The sequence below is a fragment of the Mixophyes fleayi genome, chromosome 1 (assembly GCF_038048845.1).
Source record: "Mixophyes fleayi isolate aMixFle1 chromosome 1, aMixFle1.hap1, whole genome shotgun sequence".
Classification (NCBI taxonomy): domain Eukaryota; kingdom Metazoa; phylum Chordata; class Amphibia; order Anura; family Limnodynastidae; genus Mixophyes; species Mixophyes fleayi.
The window spans coordinates 352934233-352953952 of NC_134402.1; the positions used below are offsets into that span (position 1 = coordinate 352934233).

The window sequence follows — 19720 nt, forward strand, 5'->3', positions numbered from 1 at the left end:
TACCCACACCTTCTAGATCTGGGAAACCAATATTGGTAGCAACCCCACTAGTTCAGGCCAAAACACACCAATAAAATGCAGTGCTCGCACCAGAGGTGGACAAGGTAGAGGACATTGTGGTTGGGTAGAGGCCTCAATGACTAAAAGAAGAAGAGGCAAATAATTAATATTGTAATTTAAATGTTTAACATAATATCATACAAATGTGTTAATCTGCATTCCCTTTCAGTTTTTGTGGCATTTATATGATGGTATATATGGTCTTGGAAAAACATATTTTATTTTCTTAAGATTTTTTCAGAGATTAAACTGTCTATTGCTATGTCTTGTTACATGCATGTTTTTATAATATATTCTGTGAGATGATATCATCTAGGTTTAGTTCAACCATAACACCAGCAATATCTGATATATATCGGATATCATATTTACATGTTTGGTAATAAAACATATGTGTTTGATTTCAATATTTTTTTTTTTTATTATTCATGGTCCAGGTAAAAAGACTCTTGATTCAAATGTTTGCAGAGAGGTTTAAGAATAAGTATTGATTGTTATAAAAAAATGAATAAAATAATTGACACTTTCAAGTTTGTCACAATTTCACACACACTCGCATGAGACGTACTCATCAATCAGATCCTGCCTAGTTACCCCCCCCCCCCTCTTGTTCACATGTCACCAGATATTAATTGACCTCCTGTGTCTTCACTGTCTGTTGCAATAAACATAGGGCTAACTTGGTGTAAAGCTAGATTATGCAACAGACAGCAAACCAACACAATATCAGAGACCTTGGCCAGAGCATAATGAACCGGTGGTAATCGTTTTCACGATTTCCACCAATCCAACATCGACAAGCCCTCCAACTAAAATCCGAATTTTTGCCAAACCGATGTGATAATAGACTTACCTTGAAGACAACGCTGGAGATCTCCAATTCGGATTTGTAGATGTCAGATTTTTCCTCACCGATCAAGCGTACCCAACCCTAATGAACACCACAAGATTTATCAAGGCAACTGAACCTGAAAGGTGCGTATTATCACACTAGTGGCTATATGGCACTTATTAAATTTATGTCGGGCAGGAGTCTGCGTATTAAACAGAGGTGTTAATAACCATGAATGACACCAATATCCTGAATCACCTGGAATGACACAAAAAGTACATTTTTATTCCTAATCTGAAAATGCAATTTATACATGTTATGCATAGACATTTACATACATTTCTTAATGCTAGTTTTACATACCCAGTAGCCATCCCTCCCTCCAGCATTTCACCACTCTCAAACCTGGCATACAGGGCTGACTTATGCAGGCTATTGCAATGACATAATCCATGGTAGCCTGCCACAACACTCATTATATACATGTTTGTATCACAGACTACCTGCACATTCAGGGATTGGTAGTGGTTGATAAATACCTCTCCCTACAGAACAGGTGGTCTCATCGCTATATGATTACAATCTATAGCTCCCTGCATATTTGGTACTCTAGAGAGTTTATAGAAATCTACCTTGAGCCAATGCCACTGTCGCTCATGGCTGGGACAGCATATATATGTATGCTAAAAGCACTATGGCTCTTCTCACACCCCTGATGCGGTGGGTGTGAGGCAATAAAGAATTAGCTAAATATGTAGTTTTTGCTGGCGCACTACAGGTCCCAGAAAGCCCTGGCATGCCTAAATTGTTTGGATATGCTGGAGCTTGTAGAAAGATACGTGCCTGCATACCCATGGCCAGGGTCAGCATCAGAAATTGTGGGGTCAGTACAGATAAAGCCCATTCTGCTCTCTCCTAAGTGTTCTTGCAGCTTTGACTACCTGGTGCTGTTGCTGGTGGCTTCAGGTCAGTTGCTGCTTGACCAGATCCTGGAATGTTGGGTTCCTGTGTGAAAAAGAGATAGTTACTATTCACCCCATGAAAGTTGAGCAATGACTAAACTCTAGGCCAAATTGGGGGCATGGCCTGGTGGCGCATGGAGTAGGACGTTTGTACCACTGCTCCCCAGCCCAATTATCCGATTAAAATATCCTGCTGTACTGCTAGCCTCTGAAACCTGGTCTGGTTCTGTGTTGAAGTTGCCCCTGCTCCCTCCAGTCAAAGTTGAGATCGTTATGGCGGATCAGGGTAGCTGCTGCTGACGCCTATGTCCAGAGCTGGGCTGAGCCTGCACTTGCTGTGACAGAGAAGTGGCGACCACTGTTTCTGCTGGAGTCGGGCGCCTCTGGGCCGTTGTGGACATCTACTTACCTGCCCTTCTTGGCTTTTGCTGGGTGCGTGGAGAACGAGCATCTGACTGCTGGCTCCACGCAAGACATCTACATCCATGTATTCCCACCATGGAGTGAACCACAATGTCATTTTGGTGTTGAGTGACTGCGGAGGGCAGGCCTGTATACAGCTCTATATAGCTGGAGGTACAGCTCCCTTAGCCTCGCTGACTGTCTGAATCTGTTATTGCTACCATATAAGTTCCCTTCTCTGGCACAGTGCAGAGAGTATATTGTCTCATTAGACTTTGTTTGGGGGGCCTCCCTCTCTGAATCTCCTATATGCAGGTGCTGGCTACACTGTATGCACCTCTCCTGACTTTTCACTGCAATGGCTGTATCCTCCTCTGTGACCTCTGAACACTGCCTGTGTATCCAACTGCGGCCTGGGTGCTCTATCTGTGGCTTTCTTTTGTATCACGAGCTGCCTGTATACCACCCAATATTGCATCTATTCATATCTTTATATAGAGGGTGTCACTATGGGTAAGCACTCTGCAACTACTAATGCTGCTAGCAGGCTGGAGAAATATGCACGTTCCAATTTCTCTACAGCCTCGGGAGGAACTCCTGTACCCGAGCCACAGGCGTCTTAGTCTTCCAAGGACTCAGCTCTGCCTACAGATGCTGCTTGTACCTTGCAGGAGGTCTTGAAAACTATTGCTGCCTCTGAAAAAAAGGTAACGGACAAAATCAGAGAGGTGCAGGCTGACTTGTCGTTGATGCAACAGGATTTTCAGAAGATCAGGGAATGGAGAGCAGAGACGTAGGCTTGTATCTCTATTCTTGAGGACACCACAACTCCTTTACCTCAAATGATCACTGCTTTGGAGGCTCAGATGGTGTCGGTTAAACAAAAGCCTCAGACGCAGCAATGTTCAGATGGTGAGTCTTCCTGAAAGGGCAGAGGGGGATGCTCCTGAAACCTTCTTGGAGAACTGCATGATCCAGACGTTTGGCAGATAGAAGTTCACGACCCAGTTTGCGATGGAGAGGGCACATCGTATTTCATCTCAGAGGCCGCCTCCTGGTGCGCCACCGCGCACATTCATTGCCAAAGTGCTTTATTATAAAAATCGGGATGCTATTCTTCGTCTGGCTCAGCTTAAGGGCCCCTTAATGTATCAAAACCAAAGCATGGCGGTGTTTCCAGATTTTTCGGTGGATGTACAGAAAAGCAGAGCTCAGTTCATACAGGTGAATCGGCGCATTCGTGAGATGCAGCTGCCATATGCTATGCTTTTCCCGGCCAGATTGCGGGTGGCTGCTGATGGAACTACCCTCTTCTTTGAATCACCGACTGAGGCAACTTCCTGACTGGATAGGAGTGCTCCTAGAGGCCTTCACCCAGATTGAAGATGTTCCTGGTGATGTATTGGCTTTTCGGAGTGAACTGTCTTAAATGTTTTATTTTTTTTATTTTTTTGACCACTGTACGATTCTTGCAGTAAGAATGTTTAAGATGACTCTCTCTAGTACATATCATACTGTTTCTTTTTTATAGAAGTCAAGACACTTTCTGTTTGTTTTTCTAACCACACAGACACTATTTTGCTATTCATAAATGGTGAAAATTATAGGGTGGTATGTCTAATATTCCCTGACATTTTGTATTTACTGACTGGATGGTTATGGGGTATTGGAGGAATAGTATTGTGGATATATTGGCTGGGGGCCCCCTTGCTTAAAAGGTCATGGTCTCCCCTCCTCTTATAGCACATATTAGCGCTTTCATACATATGTAGGGATAGCTGTATAGGTTGTTTGAAGGGATGGGTTTTAGTTGTAGTGGGCTTCAGGTATGTCTAAGTTGGGGGTGGATATACGGGGAGGGGATGGTTGGGATAGGGTAGGGAGGGTTAGGTTTACTATTGTTCAATGCATTGTCACGTTGTTTTTATATGCAGGTACCCTCAATTGTCAAGGTACGTTGATTTGGTATGTATTATTGTGGCTGTCTTGTGGCTGGGTGTCTGCCTGGGTCTGGAGGGGTGGTTCTTATGTTGTGTTATGTCGTGTATTCCCTAATGTTATGGCGACTGGGAAGCTGAATAAGGGTTCTATAAAGTTTCTGACCTGGAATGTTCGTTGCCTAAATGATAAAATAAAACGGTCTCTGGTTATGTCTCGATTAAAGGAATATGAAGCAGATGTTATTTGCCTCACTGAGACTCATCTAGTGGGAGGCAGACTGTTGGCTCTTAAGAAACCATGGGTTGGTTAGGCTTATCATGCTACTCACACCTGCCACTCAAGGGGGGTGTCTCTCCTTATACGTAAAAGAGATAATTTTGTTTTGGAGGCGGTGGAACCTGACCCACTGGGTAGATTTGTTTTTTTGATTCATTTTTTATTCTACCCCTATAAATCTGATGGCTGTATATGTCCCGTTCTCTATAATAGTGAATTCTTGAGGAGGTGTAGTGATTTCATCTCCTTGTCCCCCGACACTCCTGTGATTTGCTGTGGAGACTTTAATGCTGTGCTGGATCCCGCTCTTGATAAGTGGAGGGAGTCTGGAGATTCTTCACATGTTGGGAAGTCGAAATTTGCTGGCCTGGTAGATGAGATGGGTTTCGTGGATGTGAAGCACCCGGCAGAAGTTTGTTTCTCCTGTTTTTCTACCTCTCATTACGCCTTTTCCCGAATTGACTTTTGACTTACATATCTCTAAGAGATTATTGCCAGCTGCTGTAGATGTTACATATCTGCATAGAGGGATCTCGGACCACTCTCCTTTACTATGAACTAATGCTCCTCAGGGCCAAATATTTTGTAAGCTTAACCCCTTTGATTGACTGTGTTGATGGATGGTGACACTTTGGAGTCTCAGTGGGAGGGTTATTTTGCCACAAATGTACATACTGCTGCCCCACCCCTCACCTGGGATGCCTTTAAGGCCTTTCTGAGGGGGGTCCCTGATCATTAGTATTAACTATTTTAAAAAGGTGTCCAGATTAAGGGGAGATAGACTAGAAATGGAGGTCTCACGGTTGGAGAAGGTGTATCTCTCTTCTCGTATGGCAACTGATAGGCAGGCGTGGCTGGTGCTGCAGCGGGAGTGCTCAGATTACCTACTGGACAAATCAAGACGTAAACTGCTGTTCGCTAGGCACACTCAATATTTTGAGGCAGACAAGTGTAGTAGATTCCTGGCATGTTTGGCTAGATCTGAGAGAGCGGCGACTGTAGTGGCAGGGATCACGGATACCTTGGGAGTTGTGCACATTGTGACTGGGGAGATTAATGAGGTTTTTTATGCTTATTTTAAATATGCGTATACATCTAGGGCCGAATATTCTGATTCTGACTTAGACTCGTAACTGGCTACTGTTTCCTTGCCTGAACTGACTGTGGCTCGCAGGGAGAGTTTGGACTTATTGATCACTGATGAGGAGATTGCTGCTGTGATCTCTTCCTTCCCAAATGGCAGGGCTCCAGGTGTGGACGGGATCCCTATCGAATTATATAAAAAAACATATGGGGTTCCTTGTTCCTCGCTTGCAAGAAATATTTACAAGCTTTAGAGATTCGGGCTCTGTGTCCCTGCCGATGTCGGAAGCTCTTATAGTTCTTATTCGTAAAACGGGAAAGACCCCCTGTTCCCAGACTCATACAGACCTATATCCCTATTGACAACGGATATTAAAATATTGGTGAAAATATTAGCGTCACTTCTAAATCAGATGATCGGCGAGATTGTGCATTCTGACCAGACTGGTTTTATGCCGGGAAAATATACGGCTATAAATTTGCAGACTTTTTTGCCATCTGCAGTTGTGGAGTCGTTAGATGCTGCTATGTCCTTTGGTTCAGTGGTGTGGAGGTACTTGTGAGGGGTAATATTGAAATTCGGTTTCAGGACGGTTTGTATGTACATTTAAAACTCCACCCCCAATTAAATTAATATCATGCGGAATTAGTGGCGCCAGGGCCATCTTTTCCATTGGGCACGATGGGCAGCTGCCCGGGGGCCCCACGGGCAAGGGGGCCCCATAGGCACGGCTCTTAATGAGAATAAATAATCCTGCAAAAGAAAAAAACCTGCAAAAAAAAAACCTTCAAGGGTCACTGAGCAAGTACATCTATCTATCTCTATATATCTATATCTGTTTCTGTATACATCTATATATCTATAGCTATATCTACGGGCCCCGATGCACTGCTTTGCCCGGGGGCCCATAATGTTGTTAAGATGGCCCTGAGTGGCGCTATATAAATAGACGATGATGATGATATCATTCCAATTTAATAAGACTATTTCTCTCAACAAGTCCCATTTGTTTTACAGATTAGGCACCATAAACGTCATGTCAACCCCACCACCCTTTTTATAGATTGGGTCCCAGAATAGTCTTGTTAAATCCCCCTACCCCCTATATATTTTTCTACATTTGGCGCCAGAATAGTCATGGTAAACCCATTTTTTTATAGTATGGGCACCAGAATATTTTCATTAAACCCCCTCCTGTATTTTTAGAACCCATAATAGTCATATCAATCCCTAGCCCCCCTGCTCCTATATTGTGTATTTATGTATAGATTAGGAGACAGAATAGCCATGTCAAACACCCCCACCCCTCTATATATATATTTCTAGATTGGGCGCTAGAATTGTCATTTTAACCCCCTTCTAAATTATTTATAGATTAGGAGTCAGAAAACCCATGTAACCCCATCCCCTCCCTTCTTTCCCTCCCTCCCCCACTCCCCTTCCCTCTTTCCCTTCCTGTATTTTACTTACACCTTCATCTCTTTCTTCTAACTTATCCTTCTAGTTCTTCCTCTTTTCTCTGTTGGTGTTGCTTGCTCCTGTTGGCTTCTCTCCACAGCATTGTGACTGCATCTCTTGTTAAAGATATGGTGAGAAAAGATATAAAGATAAATATAGCAGCATTGTGCATGGTAAAAAGGAAATATTTTTTCAGTACAATATTAACATATGTCATCAATATAGCAGCATATGTTACCATAATACCTCATGCATCCCCCAAATAGTCTCATATTCACTCCAGTCATAGCATACACCAAGATGACCCTTTACACTCAGTAAAAAATGCTACGCAATTACCTGGGCCAAATTAATTGATGTTTGAAAAAATAATTCTTCATATGAATTACTTACTTCAGCACATTTAACTGCAATAGCAAAATAAGTGGGAGGTTCAGAAACATTTTGCAAGGGGTGGGAGGGGATCAAGTTTGGGGTTCTGTTTTAATGAGCTCCAGTATGTGTGTTACACAGACCCAAACCATGGGTCACATTCACATGATACATGTAGGACCATGTTATAGTATATCTGTGTTTCTAGTTTGTTTCAAGTTTGGCAAAATTATTATTAACCTTTATTTTTAACATGAGGTCCGCACAGGCAATGCTGCGGAGCTGGAAGCGACAGGACTGGGCAAGAGATTTAATGTGAGGGGCGAAGGAGAGTGAGGAGTGAAGAATGACAACCAGGCAGTGGAGTTGGGGAACAAAGGAGATAGTCATGTTTTCAACAGTAATAGAGTTCTAGAGGGGAGGAGACTCTTGATGGAAGGAAGACAATGAGTTCAGTTTTGGCCATGTTAAGTTTGAGAAAGCGTAAGGACAACCAGGAGGAGATGTTGGAGAAACAACAGGACACCCAAGAAGGAAGGTGAAAAATTAGGAGACGTAGAGCTGAGTGTCATCTGCATAGAGGTGGTACTGGCGGCCAAAGGAAGTGATGTTAAAGGCTGATGTCAAAGGCTACAGAGTGGTCCAGAAAAATAAGCAGGGAGATATGGCCCCTGGATTTGGCTGAGAGATCATTGGTGACTTTGGTCAAGGCAGTTTCTTTGGAATGTAGAAGGAGGAAGTCAGATTGAAGAGGATCAAGGAGGGAGTTGTCAGAGAGGTAGCTGCTGAGATGGTTGTAGACAAGCCATTTAAGTGTCCACCACCCATCTCAGATTTTTTAAAAAAAAATTTAGTTAAGAGAGGATGTCAGAATAACTATTTCTGCCAAATATCTCGACTGTCTGACAATTAGTTGATTAAATATTGATTTCTCAATTTATTAAATAATTTACTAATCGCGGCTTCTTTAACCAGTTTATTTGAAGTACCGCGGGTGTTAATTATGGAATCACCACAAAATTTGGACCCCTAAGGTAACTCTTCCTCCCAAATCCAAAAATCCAAACCAAATTATTTTATCTGCCTCATGTTTTGCGCTGCGGCAAAAACGCATGTTTTTCAAAATAGAATTAAACGCTAGGTTCAATTGACATTAGGGATCCCATTTTTGGGGGCTGTTTAAAAAAGTTATACATTACTGCCACAAAAAAATCAGCCGGGTACTCTGTTTCATAGTGGAGAAAAAAAATAATGGAGGTGATGTTCGATAACTGTTGTACCGCATACATAATTTACACATTGTTAAAAACCATACCAAAACAGTGAACTAAACTGAGGCAATGGGATAAAGCTCCCATACAGGAAATGAAACAAACAGAAACTGATGGGAAGGGGATTCCCTTTAGAGAAACCAAAACTGAAACTTTCCAGAGAAAGAAAGAGGGAGACACAGAAAGAGTCAATAATGGCAGCTGGTCATTTGGTAGTCTTTTAAATACAGACTGCCATATTACTATCTACTCAAAAACCATTCGGGAGGAAGAGTTACCTTAGGGGTCCAAATTTTGTGGAGAATTCCTTAATAAACACTCGCGGTACTTCAAATAAACTGGATAAAGAAGCCGCGATTAGAAAATTATTTAATAAATTGAAAAATCAATATTTAATCAACTAATTGTCAGATAGTTGAGATATTTGGCAGAAATAGTTATTTTGACATCCTCTCTTAACTAAAAAATTTTTGGAGAAATCTGAGATGGGTGGTGTACAACCCTGGTTGAACTGACATGGAATGACCCTGATGAGAGGAGAAGATTTCATGTCTGATAGCCTCAATTTTGAAAGTGAAATAGAAGGCAAAGTCAGTGGCAGTAAAGTGTGTTGAAAAAAGGCAGTGGGCATTGGGGGACTATAAAGAGAGGAGAGATTTGATGAATAATTGTTTAACAAGGGAGAGGGTGGTACTGTAGGAAGTCTGCCAAGGAACAAAATTTCTTCCAATGGTGTTCGGCGGTAGGTGTGCATTTTTGAAGAAAGTGGGTAAATTTGGAGTGCCAAGGTTGGGGTTTAGAGCGGCGAAGGTGGACAGAAGAGGTGGGGGCAGCAGAGTCAATAGTGGATAATGGTGGTGAGGCTGTGGCTGTACAGGAAGGCCGCTTGGTTGGGGCAGGCCAGGGAGGATAGAGGGGAGAGGGTACATTTGGGTTTGGACATGGGGAGAAGAGGAAAGAGTGAAGAAGAGTTAAAGTCACCTAGGCTGATGGTGGGTAGGTCTGAGGTAGTGGACTTCAAGGAGGAGAATTAAAGGGTGGGCTCAGGGGACATGACGCAATAGGTACAATTGGGGGGGATGCCCACTCCATCGCCTGTACAGTTGGTCTGACTAAATGGGAGGCCCCAGAGAGCAGTGGGGTAGCTGTAACAGTGGGAGCCAGGTTTCTTTGATGGCAAAAAGGTTAAGAGAATTTGAGATGAAGAAGTCATGGATAGAGGACAGTTTGTTGCAAATGGATCTAGAAATTCAGAGAGCACAGGAGACAGGGAGAGAGGGAAGGATGGAGCTATTAATGACATTGGCAGGGTTGATGGTGCATGGAGGTGGGCTGGATCTGGAACGGAAATAAGGGCAGGATGTTTACTGGAAAGGAGCAAGACAACATGTTGAAAGACTAAGTGAGTAGGGAGAGGAAAGATAGAATGGGAGAAGGGGTCTAGCAAATGAGTCGGCTAAGAGTGCAGGAGTACTAGGAAGGGGATCAGGGGGAGGTATGTCAGCAATGTGTATCTAACAGACTGACTGATGTGCATGAGACTGATGTGTGTGAGACTGACTGATTGATGTGCGTGTAACTGACATGCGTGAGACTGTAATCTCAGTTTGTATACTTTGTGGAGACAATGGGAAATTACAAGGAGGTGCCAAAAAGTCACACCGAGGACAGGGCTGTTTAGAATATCCAGTGAACACCATCTCAGTTCAGATGCTGGACACAGTGAGTTCAACTGTCATTACAGTCAACTTTCATTGCTGTTGCCAGCTCTGTTCCTCCATTGGTGACCTCTCTGCTGCCTTCTGCTCTTTATCTACCACCAAACATGGTGAATAAGTGTCGTTGATCTGTTTTCAGCAGCGAGCACGATGCTAAAGTAAAATAACAGGCTACACAGATACTCTGAACTAGCAGATAAACACATGCCTGCCAGTGCAGTATGAAAGCTACAGCCTTCTCCAGAACCAGTAGCGGGAGGAGTATCAGTTAAGCTAAATGGTGAAGGGCAGTTTTGGTTACCAGCAGTTGACTCTTTTAAAATTTCTAGAATGACTTGTACATGGTTCGGGTATTCACATCACAACACCAGTAGCTGCAAACAAATTCCAGTTGACAATGACTACTTTATTATTGATAAAGTGAAAGGGCTGCTGCCTTACAATAGACACACACACTTTCCCCACCAACAGCTACAGTTCTTATTTAGCTACCTTATGTTTCTAGTGTTTCCCACATCTCTTGAATTGTAACCTCAGTCTCATGTCATTCATTTCTGATTGTAGTGGAAGATGCACCAACCTCACTGAAAAGTAGAAAGAAAAGTATTTTAACTTGTATATCGCTTCTCTAATTTATAGCACGGGCGGATCTAGAGAATTCTTCTACCCGGGGCCATTTAGGGGGGGCGATTTAGGCCCCGCCCCCTTTTTTACATCTGAGGCTGCCGGCGGCTGCATACTATGTGCAGGTCCGTTCAGCAGTGACAGTGTGCTGCCCGGATGCTCTGATTGTGTTTAAAACACAATCAGAGCAGCCGGGCAGCACACTGTCCCTGCCTGTCACTGCCGAACGGACCTGCACATAGTGTGCAGCCGCCGGCAGCAAGCCCCTGCTAGGGGGGGGCGATCGCCCCGATCTTCCCCCCTGGATCCGCCACTGATTTATAGTATTACTATAAATATTTTAATCATTAAATCTATGTCGGGGATGCTCCTCAAATCACCAAAAATTATCATCCACTTAAGACTTTTTTGTTTAACCAGGCACTCCAGAATATACACTAACAGATTAAAATTAATCAGATTAAAATTGTGAGGAAGAATGATTTTTTTTTATTTTTTTTTACAGAATGGGAGATAGAACCATTTATTAGTCTCCCAGCAGTTGTGGTGAGGACTCATACAGTATACGAATTCAAGAATGTTTTTGTTAAAACTTAAAAAATATTAAGAAAACAAATTACATTTAAACGAAAATCAAAATACTGCTCATTATTCTGACATGGCAGGTCAACATTCTCCAGAATTTTGCTAAAATTAAAAAATATCGTCTCGTTTCAAAAATGACTTTTGGTGTATAGACCAGTGGGAGGGAATGTGATCATCATGTACTACATGACAACTGTAAAGTAAAATAAACCATACAACGGGTTATTAGTTCCCTATTATTCAATTGTGGTCATTGTTTTCATTGCACTTTTCAAAGGGTGAAAATCCCTCCTCCCTCGGGTTAGTTGTGTTTACATTTTTTCACAATAACACATCTGTATAACAAAGTACAGACATTCCAGTACTTTCTATCTCACGACCCAGGTCCTAGAGTCAGAATAAAGTCCAGGCTGCACCACCCTCTCAGCGCTTTACATTGCGGTAATACATTTTTGTCCCTGCGCCAACACCCCCCTCCTCTTCATAGTAATTATAGATCTTACTCATTATAACGGGAGTTATGTATCATTGCACATAATTACACGGCAGTAAACTATCGTGCGAACAAAGCGTACTGTATACCAGGATGGTGTATGTGCTAGGGGGCCGTCCTACAAAGACACAAATAGTCCCGTTCTGGTGGTTTCCGCGGAGGGGTACAGCAATAGGCTATAAATAGGTTGATCTAACGGGATACGTGACGCAGTTGTTCACAGCTTGCAGAGAGGATCAGTCGTGTGTTAGTGGACGCGGAGAAGCATCAGTAAGTAAGAAAATGTACTAAACGGTTGTGTGATGAAGCTGTACCATATATAATACTTGTTAGTAGCGATTATTTGGACGTTCTCTTTGCTGCGAACGTTAGTTGTCCCCGCGGCATATTATATTAACCTGCGTGTGATTATCTCATTCCACTAGTATTCTAATGAGCTTTTCTTTATAACGAAATGTTCTTAACGGTAATATAATCTTGCTGGTTTACATAAAAAGGATGTATTATTTTTTTGTTGTGGAGGGGTATTGGTGGCCGAGGGGAGGGGTCGGGTGAGTCCGCCATTATCACGTGACACGACGCGGTGGGATAATGGGAGGTGGGGTCTGCGGACATCTATACAGAACTGGGAGGAGCTTGTCTGGTCTACTAACCCACTGTTAACCTGTAATTGTGTACGTATTCGGTATTGTCTGTAATGCTTTTATTGCGTGCTTGTATTTCTGTGTGGTTTCATTGTGATCGGTCGCTGCTTTTATTTATGTAATTTGTGGATCTTATGACTGAGTTTTTATTCGGTTTAGTCCTTATAATTGAAAAGGACATAAGCAGTGGCTTACAACCTTTTGTTTTGTGATTTCCTCATTTATCAGTGCATAATATATGTAGTAATTGTATGTTTAAGCAACAACTGCTGTCCTGGCTTCTGGAGTGTGCTGCTTGCACGAAACTGAACTAAGCTGGAAACCAATGATAAAATATAGGTTGGTCCTAACAAAACTGCCTGAATGCAACCAGCAGTTTTTTTTATAATGGATGTTTGTGCAGCTTCATGTATGAAACTATAAAGCAGAATGCTTTGCTTAGTATGAACATAAGTCAGTTATATTACAATGTAACGCTTTACAATGACTTTGAAATCACCTAATTGGGTCTGATTCAGGACAGAAAGCTAACTTGGCTGTATATTGGCAAGCTTATTTGGCTTGGTAATGCAGAGTGCATGGCCCTGAAACAACAATGCAATTAATAACCTGAAGCACGAAAATGAATCGGAAGATGACTGGACATTCTCATACTGTGGTTGGATCTTGTCTGTCTTGGTAACTTATGCATGGCCAAATTAGGAACTCATCCAAGACTTATGCTGTGCTTTTAAAGTTGTATTACCACATAGGGAAAACATCTTTAAGGTAGTCCTTAGCTGGGTTTCCAGTCAGATGTATTTTCTTGAGGCTCCTAAGTTTCCCAAAACCCCTGCTGAAAACATGGTATCATGCTGCATCAGGAGGAAAGCATTGTGGAATGTTTAATTCATTTAAAGGCTTCATTTATTTGGGGTATACTGTAACTGTTTTACCTACAGTCTTTTGATATTTATGTAAAATGCTGTCTTTACTTTAACACTGTTTTATTTCTTGTTGCAGAACATGCAGATTTTTGTGAAAACACTCACTGGGAAGACTATCACGTTAGAAGTTGAGCCAAGTGATACTATTGAGAATGTAAAGGCCAAAATCCAGGACAAGGAGGGTATTCCACCAGACCAACAGAGGTTGATCTTTGCTGGCAAACAGCTTGAAGATGGTCGCACTCTGTCTGACTACAACATTCAGAAGGAATCCACTTTGCACTTAGTCCTGCGTCTGAGAGGTGGTATGCAAATCTTTGTGAAAACCCTCACAGGAAAAACTATTACTCTGGAAGTGGAGCCAAGTGATACTATTGAGAATGTAAAGGCCAAAATCCAGGACAAGGAGGGTATTCCACCAGACCAACAGAGGTTGATCTTTGCTGGCAAACAGCTTGAAGATGGTCGCACCCTGTCTGACTACAACATTCAGAAGGAATCCACTTTGCACTTAGTCCTGCGTCTGAGAGGTGGCATGCAAATCTTTGTGAAAACCCTCACAGGCAAAACTATTACTCTGGAAGTGGAGCCAAGTGATACCATTGAGAATGTAAAGGCCAAAATCCAGGACAAGGAGGGTATTCCACCAGACCAACAGAGGTTGATCTTCGCTGGCAAACAGCTTGAAGATGGTCGCACCCTGTCTGACTACAACATTCAGAAGGAATCCACTTTGCACTTAGTCCTGCGTCTGAGAGGTGGCATGCAAATCTTTGTGAAAACCCTCACAGGCAAAACTATTACTCTGGAAGTGGAGCCAAGTGATACCATTGAGAATGTAAAGGCCAAAATCCAGGACAAGGAGGGTATTCCACCAGACCAACAGAGGTTGATCTTTGCTGGCAAACAGCTTGAAGATGGTCGCACCCTGTCTGACTACAACATTCAGAAGGAATCCACTTTGCACTTAGTCCTGCGTCTGAGAGGTGGCATGCAAATCTTTGTGAAAACCCTCACAGGCAAAACTATTACTCTGGAAGTGGAGCCAAGTGATACCATTGAGAATGTAAAGGCCAAAATCCAGGACAAGGAGGGTATTCCACCAGACCAACAGAGGTTGATCTTTGCTGGCAAACAGCTTGAAGATGGTCGCACCCTGTCTGACTACAACATTCAGAAGGAATCCACTTTGCACTTAGTCCTGCGTCTGAGAGGTGGCATGCAAATCTTTGTGAAAACCCTCACAGGCAAAACTATTACTCTGGAAGTGGAGCCAAGTGATACCATTGAGAATGTAAAGGCCAAAATCCAGGACAAGGAGGGTATTCCACCAGACCAACAGAGGTTGATCTTCGCTGGCAAACAGCTTGAAGATGGTCGCACCCTGTCTGACTACAATATTCAGAAGGAATCTACTCTGCACCTGGTGTTGCGTTTGAGGGGTGGTTTCTGAGGCATGACAATCGTCAATAGTGCTACCATGTTCTCTCAGCATTTTAATTCATGCTTTTGTTGCACTTTGTTTCAATAAAGTTATTGCATTCCAAAACTTGCCTTTCTGTTTAGTTTTTAGCATTTGTTTTGGGTTCTATGTAAAGGAAATTATATGCTATAACTATTATGGCTAGAATGGGGTTCTCTAATGGGTTAATCATGGCTACATATACTCAAGTTTAGTTTGTGATTAACTGGTCAAATGGAATGATTAGGATTACCAAATGGTAAGTTCCTGAAACATGTCAGTACCTTGTTTTTGCAATACTGTTTAACATGTTCAGCTAAAGTGCTTAACAACATGATTACTCCCAAATGAGTATCCAGAAACTCCAATGTTCTGCAAGAGTGTTTTTACTACATCCTAACGTTTACATTGGTTATGTATATTGCTGAGATCAGGCTTAACAAATTGTCATTACAGTTGCATTTAAACATGGCTAAGAGGGAAGGTGCAAAAATAAAATCAACATGAGAAGGCAAGTCCTTGAATGCTTTACGGCAACCACATGCTGTAAGTAATGGCTTTATTTCAGAGTAATTGGTTTTGTATACTACCTTTCAATACTGTTTTCACCCGGGTAATGAAAATCAGCGATTTTAGACTAATAAAAGGTTGTTAATGCAGCCTTGTTACAGTTATTTATACTGTTGAATACTCATCAGTGAGTAGCTATTGGAGAGTGCTAGTCCTGAAATGCCAATATTACAGGTCATTGCAAATTTCATCAAATGTGTTAAGCACTGCAATTACCTGTGACTAACACTTCAGTTTCAACAGTACACATCACACATTGGCTGCATATGTAATACAGCTGTATTTTAGATTTGACCTTAACTAGTTTTAGTACAGAAAGTTGAGTATAACACTACAATGAAAAGGGTTAAAATGTAGCAGCAAACATCCTCTAATTAAAATCCAATGTAACACGTAGTTCACATAAAATGAGTCCTGTCCCAGAAAAAAATTAGACTTCTGTACTAAAAGAAGTTACATGTATATGCCTGAAGAGTATATGCTCCATTAGTTAAAATTGGCAAGTTAGAATGTACTGCTATAAAATTCCATAGGTCACTTCACTTGGTGAGGAGGTATAGAATTGCAGCAAGTGATTTCCCACTTCTAATCATCCAATTGCAGTGAAGTACCAAACTCATCTCGAAGCATCCCATGCTATTGTATAAATAGGGGACTATGGCTCTTAAGCTGTTGAACAGCTTGTCTAAACTCTTCAGCCCACCCTATTTTGTACAGGGCATGCTGTAATGTGTAGTACAACAAGGATTGGGCATGGTACAGAAGCTGGTTGTACAGGTGATGGTAAGTTTTTACAATAAACTTCAGTTTGTAAGCTTCCCACAACACTTGGCTGTAAGCACCATTCTTATACACTTAGCTATACATGACATGTATGTGTTCATTATTACTTGCAGTATCTCCTAGCTAGTTAACTTTTATTCTTCAGGTTAATACTGTTAAGTCTTGCCTTAAAAGGTACACACAGTGCTGATTTGCCTTTTTTGGCCTATCTAGCTTTCTATCATGGATACAGCTGAAGATGAACATCAAACTTGTTGCTTGGGACGCAAAATTAAAAGATGAGGTGGCTCTTTGATGGCCCCAAAAAAGTGTTTTGTTCTTATTCTGTAGTCACTCCCAGTCATTACCACTGACCTGTTTTTGTACCTTTAGTAAGGCTGGGGCTTAACACTGAAATTGATGGCAAACGACTATGTTTGCAACGGATGCAGTGACCTTTATTGCCATTTGACCCATTCAGTAACCCACCATAGGGGTAGGACAGAGTGGTGTGTTCTAATAGTGTTGGTTTACTGACTCAAGACTATAAGTATACTGATGAAGTTTGAGACGTGCTATGATGAGTACCGGTTTTGCGTTTTTGTCTATGTAATGTATGCGTGTATTACATAGCTGAGAAACTAGAGCTGGCAGTGCCCAAAACCTCTGAGTTGGTTGGGGATTCAGTCAGAATCTGCTGCTATAAATTGCTTCACTAGTGGGGCTCTGAATTATATCGGCCAATGGTTAAGGCTTTGCATATTAGGCATTCAAATAATGCCGTGACTAGAGATTTACCAGTACAGTTTAAAACAAACACGTTACAGGAGTGACTTATTTTTTAAGTATGAAGCCACACAACACACTTGCCATTGCCTTTGCTGATCCTGCGCTGCAATCATCCAGGTCTGAGTTCAGCTGAAACATTCCCTCCCACTGCCTGCAGGTACTGGGTTAATTCTAGATAAGCATTTGCTCATATCCCTGAACTACCCCAGAACAAATAGTATTGTGGAGCTGCCAGGAGGAAGACTTCACTTTTAAATTGCTGTGGCATAGGGGGAGGGGTGGGTTTGGTAGTAAATATGCAACAAAAGCTTTATTGATCTAAGTACAGAGTTGTCCATATTTGTGGAAACACCCTTTTAAATGGAAATGAGTACAGTAATAATCCACTGTCTACACATAATCTTGGTGTGGTGGCCATCTTGGATGCAGATTTTTAAATGGGAAGGTAGTTGTGACATCATGCAGAATTTCTTAAGAAACTAGTCTTTGTTTTAATGTAGCTTTATTCTTGATTTTTAAATTTTCTTTTGCAGGTAGTGACATGACAGCTTGGGTTAGATGGCTTTGGTGTAGCTAGTTTTGTAAACTGCATCCATTGGCCAAGATCATTCCTTAGGACACCTCTCTGCTGCCTCCCAGTTCAGACATACAATCTGCCACTGTAACTTTGGCAGTATGAACCTGAACTAGCAGCAGGAAAAACAGGATCACCCCCAAAGTCTCTGTCTTATCCCTGCAGTGATCCCATTTGGACCAGCTGCATACATGTTGACATGGAGTAATCAAGCCCCCTGGTCATTCTAAGTCCAGGGTTATTCACTTATCTTGCATAGAATACTACCTGGATTTGCCCTCATCAAGCCAAATTTGGCTCTTGGAGGATAGGACCAAGACCTTGGGGCAGCAATTCTGTTGCAGCCAAAGCTCTAAAAATTTGACATAAATTTGTGCAAATATTAACGTGTTGTAGCTGTGAAATGTAGTTCGTGATCAATCATGTACATCTAATCTATAGAATAAAATAGAGCTGCAGCAATGCGCAAATCCTTTCAAACTGATCATACACTATGGGGTATATTTACTATGCAGCGGTTTTTGACAAACTTGATTCTTGGTGCTTTGCTGCACAGTGGCTAAGCGTTTAGCACTTCTGTCTCTCAGCATGGGTCATGAGTTCAATTCCCGACCATGGCCTTAGCTGTGTGGAGTTTGTATGTTCTCCCTGTGTTGGTTTCCTCCCACACGCCAAAAACATACTGGTAGGTCAATTGGCTGCTAACAAGATTGACCCCTGTGTGTTAACTGTAAGCCCCAATGGGGCAGGGACTGATGTGAGGGAGTTGTCTACAACACGGTGGAATTAGTGGCGCATAACTAAATGGTAATAATAATTTTATAAAATGACAATTGTAGTAACAAAAAGCTCATCAGGTTTTATTTTTACTAAAACTGCAGTATAAACCGCTGCTTAGTAAATATACCGCTGTGTCCTAAAACAGGACAAAATCAGATGGCAGCCCATTACAGTAACTACTCCTTCAAATCAAGGCACACGATTAATCTGTTTCTTATTAATTACAACAATCGATAGATAAACAGCAAAGGGAAGTCCGCAAGCTCTTCAATATAAACAAACCATGTTATATTTCTTTTCTTTGATTTATTGATTTGTAAGACTTCCTCAATTGGGTTAGACTGGAGGACAACTTCCTCTTCAATCACAAAAGACTGGATGAATTCTGCTACTCCTTAATTCGATATCTTCTACAATCGTATATTTTTTTTTATAATTTGCTGTAACATGAAAAAGGAAAGAAAAAAAGACAAATATGACCGATTGCTTCTTATATAACAAGGTACAATAGGTAAAGCCACTTTCAGAATGTTAAACTTTACAACTTGTAAGAAAAACAAAGTTCCCTTTTTCCTGGGCTGTTTGCAAGTATTCGGAACAGACTTTCATTCTGAATGTGTGTTTCCAAAACACATGTGAATGGATCACACAGGATACACATGTGTTCTCTATGAAGATGAAAAATATGTCCCACAGGATATTTGCCAGCACTTCTAAATACCATACCCATGCATTACAACCCTCCCAGGGGTCTTTATCAAGGTTATGATAAGATAAGCTGTTAAAGCAGTGTCTCTTTCATGACACATTGTGAATAATATATGGTGAGAGCTGTCTGTATTTTGGAAGATAATGTTTTTGTTCAGCAGAACAATCCTGATGATGCTGTGTATGAAATAACCTCTTTCAAACAGCTAAGTATTAATTATTGTACTAACTAAATCTTGACTTAACATTTAGCCATAACGAAGTATCTATTTATTATGTAGTAAAAATACATTTTGAAATTAACTTTACTTATTGCTGTATTTATTGCTTCATTGGAATGTTAATCAAATGATTATGTTGTCCTGCACAGCACACCAGCAAACCTATGTCTACCAGAGCATGCTAGCATTTGTAGAACTACAAACCT

At 41.6% G+C, this 19720-nt stretch overlaps 1 protein-coding gene and 1 long non-coding RNA gene across 5 annotated transcripts; one reads left to right on the forward strand and one right to left on the reverse strand.

Annotated features, from left to right (window-relative positions):
- Positions 1-1155: 1155 nt before the first annotated feature.
- Positions 1156-12190, reverse strand: LOC142094610 (uncharacterized). Of its 3 annotated transcripts, none has more exons than XR_012677682.1 (4): positions 12089-12190; positions 10869-10960; positions 7028-7131; positions 1156-1897 (listed from the first exon to the last, which is right to left on the reverse strand). It is a non-coding gene; the product is annotated as an uncharacterized LOC142094610 (long non-coding RNA). The 3 variants fall into 3 exon arrangements; XR_012677683.1 differs by lacking the exon at positions 12089-12190 and adding an exon at positions 11797-11964; XR_012677684.1 differs by lacking the exon at positions 12089-12190 and adding an exon at positions 11901-11962.
- A 55-nt stretch (positions 12191-12245) lies between these two features.
- UBC (ubiquitin C) lies at positions 12246-15197 on the forward strand. 2 transcript variants are annotated; one of them, XM_075176919.1, is made up of 2 exons: positions 12246-12348; positions 13725-15197. In XM_075176919.1, exon 2 carries the CDS (start codon positions 13728-13730, stop codon positions 15099-15101), a length of 1374 nt encoding a protein of 457 aa, XP_075033020.1. In that variant the 5' UTR covers positions 12246-12348; positions 13725-13727; the 3' UTR covers positions 15102-15197. The 2 variants fall into 2 exon arrangements, with proteins under 2 accessions (XP_075033020.1, XP_075033029.1); XM_075176928.1 differs by having other exon boundaries at positions 12301-12352.
- The last annotated feature ends 4523 nt before the right edge of the window (positions 15198-19720 follow it).

Excerpts from the sequence above, each read along its gene's own strand:
- UBC (XM_075176919.1), top strand. The coding sequence starts at position 13,728 with ATGCAGATTTTTGTGAAAACACTCACTGGGAAGACTATCACGTTAGAA.